The 4,021-nt window shown below is 40.2% G+C and overlaps 1 protein-coding gene across 1 annotated transcript in view; it reads right to left on the bottom strand.

Moving 5' to 3' along the window:
- Window positions 1-3,660, bottom strand: part of LOC106527740 (trace amine-associated receptor 13c-like) — a 24,044-nt gene extending 20,384 nt beyond the window's left edge. The window contains exon 1 of the mRNA XM_014022728.1: window positions 3,475-3,660. Within this exon, the coding sequence (XP_013878182.1) occupies window positions 3,475-3,660 (186 nt within the window). The remainder of the gene's footprint in view (window positions 1-3,474) is intronic.
- Between the last annotated feature and the right edge of the window lie 361 nt (window positions 3,661-4,021).

The raw sequence follows: 4,021 nt of genomic DNA, 5'->3' as shown, positions 1-4,021 counted from the left end.
AGATAAATGTTTAAATAGAGAGAAGCATTTAATAGTCAAATACTATTTAAATAAGATGAAAGCTCTTGAATTAGTTCATATTTACAAAATCTTTGAAAAAGTTTTTAAAAGCTATGTCATTAAAAAATAGACCATTTAATCTAACCTGGTTTAAGGTTTTTGTGATTAAGTTTTAGAAGCTGTCAAAGTTACAAGAGAATCATTGCAAGTTCTTGGTTGTAGGAACTTTACTTGACATGTAGATGGGGCTAAGCACTTTGTTTCACGGCAGACAACGAAGGCGTTTTCAAGGAGTCTAGTGTCGGACGTCCCGCCTTAGGAGGAAATTCCTTCCATATAAGCTTGATGCTGTTCAAGATGGTGACGACTCTCTAACTTTTAGCAAGCAACAACAACTGGAGTGCAAAAGGCTTCATTTACAAACAGCACAGGTGCGCGGGCATGCCCACGTGTGCGCAAATAGAGTTACAGCACACACAAAGTTTTTCAACTTTAAACATTAAATCTGCACTCTGTATCGCCTTTGCTCTTTCACTGTTGTGTTTAGCACAGGAATGAACCCAGGTCGGACGGATGATGAGTAAAACCAAAAATGTTTATTTGACAAAATAAAACAAAAAGCTGACAGGGCAGCAAAATAAAATAAAACTTAACACTAGGAGATGAGACAGAAGGAAATCCATACAATGATCTAGCGAGGTAGTGGAGAACTGAACCAGAATAAACAGAGGATGAGGGAAGATGAACAACAGCTGGAGAAGATACTGATTACAAACTACTGTCAGGTGAGTGATAAACTGAAGGAGAATGACAGGCAGTGGTGGGCACCAGCCTGTTAAAGCGCAAATCCGCTAATTGCGGATCTAAATTTTTTGTTTGCGCTTTAGCAGTCTTACAAATTTTTATAATTCATGTGCAGATTTATTCACGCTTTCTAAAATTAAAATGCAGTACCGCTAATATCTAATTATCTACCAGTCATCGTTATCTTGAAAAGCAGAAGGTATGGCCGTCAATGAATCACAGCACACGTGATCTGTCCAACAGCACCCCTCCCAGATAAACACACTAATTGGAAAGGTATCCATCCTTGCTGACTGTTGCTTTCGGCCACGGCTCTTATTTCCCACAATACTTTGTGTCTGCTTACGTAGCAGGAAGGCAATGGGAGTGTCAAAAACGGCAGGCCGGGTCCTCCGAAGTACCCAGCCTACCCCGTCGAGGTGGGCCGGGTCCTTAGTAGACCGGAAAGACCGGAAGAAAGTCTCTGTGAATTTGGACGGTCTAGCCTTCGGCTTTCATTCCTTCTTACCCGGCATAAGTGTGGTCACCTGGCAAACATGTTCGCGCTTCAAGATTTAACAATGGAGGTTGAAGCTAGTTTTTTCTTCATCTTGATCCACATTTTTTGAAGAACTGCAGCTACTGCAGCAGTTTTATCAGCGATACCGCGATCGCAGACGTGTTTTATATTTCAAACTGACAAATAGTCATGTCCAGGTAAAGTAATTCTTATTTTAGTGATAATCTAGTTTAGTTTACAAYCTACTTKCATCGATAATTTCAGTGACTGAATGGCTGCTACAGGCCTACAAATTGTACAACTTATTTATGATACACAAAAATAATACAAATACAGAATTAATATATATATATATACAGTATATATTTATATATACAGTATATATTTATATATATGGACGGCCTTTGTCGCGGCGCTGTGACGTATGCGGCCGACGAATTCGGCCTTCGGAGGACCCGGCCTGCCGTTTTGGACACACCCAATGTTTAGAACTCCCTGTCCCAGCTAAAACAGTTAATGTCCATACTAAAATTTTGTATGTATTGGTTTATTTTACTTTACAATCTGAGCTCCTTTTAAAAAAAAGTTCAAACACTGGAGCTCAATACTTGACGTAATTGGTTGAAGCAATCGGCCAATGGGTTTAGAGATTCAGAAATGGTTTAAAGATGTTATGCTGATGAAGACAGACATCTAGTGGTCAACTGGAGCAACTACATGGAAAACTTTTAAATCCAAGCACTTATTTTGGAATGAAGATATTTTCCTGTACCCCGTGCTTTCGTTTCCCATCACAAATCAAATCCATCATGTACCCAACATGCATCACTTCAGTTTTACAATAAACAGTTTTAAAATTACTTTATTGATACTTCTTTAATGATAATTTTACAACAAACAAAAGAAAAAGACAAAAAAGCAGCTGAACTAGCAATCCTCAACAATGTTTTAATTTTTACACCAGGAGCCAAAGGTTTGTTTCAGGAAATCACATCCCCAGCAATTGGCAGTTATAGGATTAAGCTGTAAAAGGGTTTGTATACCACTAGTTGGCAGTGTTGTGCATATATTTTACATGAATTATTGCCAGCTACTAAGTGTCAAATTGAACTTACACTTTAAAATTAGCTTCTGCTAGTTTTTCTATAGCATAAGTGCTTTTGAAGTTGCAGACCTAAATATTTTCATTAGCGCTTTAGAAATTGCGGAGCTAATTTTTGGATTAGCGTTGCCCACCACTGATGACAGGAAAACAGACTAAGGAGAGATGAGAAGTAATGACACAGAGAGAACATACAAGGGAGATGTGGGGAGAACACAAGACAACAGACAACACATCCTCACATTTACAAGCACGTAAAACAACATGACATGGGTTTTCACCCCACAATTCAAACCAACAAATAGTTTTTCAGACTGTCGTCAACAAAATGACACATGGTTTCTCAACCAGCATCAAACAATAGAATCTATTATTTCACTTTCTGTACCCCAGCGGATACTCTCAGTGAAAACACAAAACCTCCATAACTTGAATCATTTTAAAAACAACACAGGCGTTAAACATTTAGGTGGCTGATCTAAACTCTTTAACACGGAGGGGGCCAGCTTATTAGAATAACCGGATATCGTGGTTTATACTATGATTCCGGGAGGAATAAAATCTTTAACCCTGCTGGGACATGCAGGAATGAAGAAACCTTTCCTATTGGACATAATAATAATTAGTCATGCATGCATTAAAATCAAAACAACACAAGTCACATTTTAAGTAATTTCCACCACGTTTAAGTAAGTTAAARTTTATCTCAACAGCGCACAGCAAAGACAACTCAGCAGCAGAGGATCTGATCAGCAGCTCTCAATCACAGTGTTTCTGGGAGGATTTTAACAATAAAAGTTTTTGTTTATTGCTCACACCACGATTAAATATTGTATCAAGTGACTTTTATTTCTTTCTTAATAAAATTAATGACTTTCTAAGCTCCTCTCCCTGGGTTGCTACGTTATTGTGGTGGATAAGTTTGAGTGTCCTAGGAGTTGTGTTGTCAGAGGCTTCATGCCCCCAGTAGGGTCACCTAAGGCAAATGGGTCCTATGTGAGGGATCAGATAAAGTGCAGCCCAAAGACCTCTCATGATGAATTTAACTATGGTTTCAGTGTTCCCTCGCCCGGACGCAGGTCATCGGGGCCCCACTCTGGAGACAAGCCTGGAGGTGGGGCATGTTGGCGAGCAGCTGGTGGCCAGGCCAGTAGAGACATGAAGCCTGGCTGGGCACACAGCCTGGAGAGAAGATGTGGGTACCCTTTCCCATGGGCCCACCACCTGTGGGAGGGGCCTTAGGGGTTGAGTGCATTGTGTAATGGGCAGTGGACGAAGGCGAGGACCCTGGAGGTCTGATCCTCAGCTACAGAAGCTGGCTCTAGTTTGGGGCACCAAGTGTAAATTGGAAACAAAGAAAAAAATCAGTGCACTTTCTTCACATTTAGTGCATTTTTCTCATATTTAATGGTAAATGTAAAATATATATGTTAAATCTACACTCACTGGCCACTTTATTAGGTACACCATGCTAGTAACGGGTTGGACCCCCTTTTGCCTTCAGAACTGCCTCAATTCTTCGTGCCATAGATTCAACAAGGTGCTGGAAGCATTCCTCAGAGATTTTGGTCCATATTGACATGATGGCATCACACAGTTGCCGCAGATTTGTCGGC

The sequence above is a fragment of the Austrofundulus limnaeus genome, unplaced genomic scaffold, assembly GCF_001266775.1.
Source record: "Austrofundulus limnaeus strain Quisiro unplaced genomic scaffold, Austrofundulus_limnaeus-1.0 Scaffold340, whole genome shotgun sequence".
NCBI classification, from domain to species: Eukaryota; Metazoa; Chordata; class Actinopteri; order Cyprinodontiformes; family Rivulidae; genus Austrofundulus; species Austrofundulus limnaeus.
The sequence above is the reverse complement of the archived record's forward strand: the minus strand, read 5'-3'. Positions and strand labels throughout refer to the sequence as shown.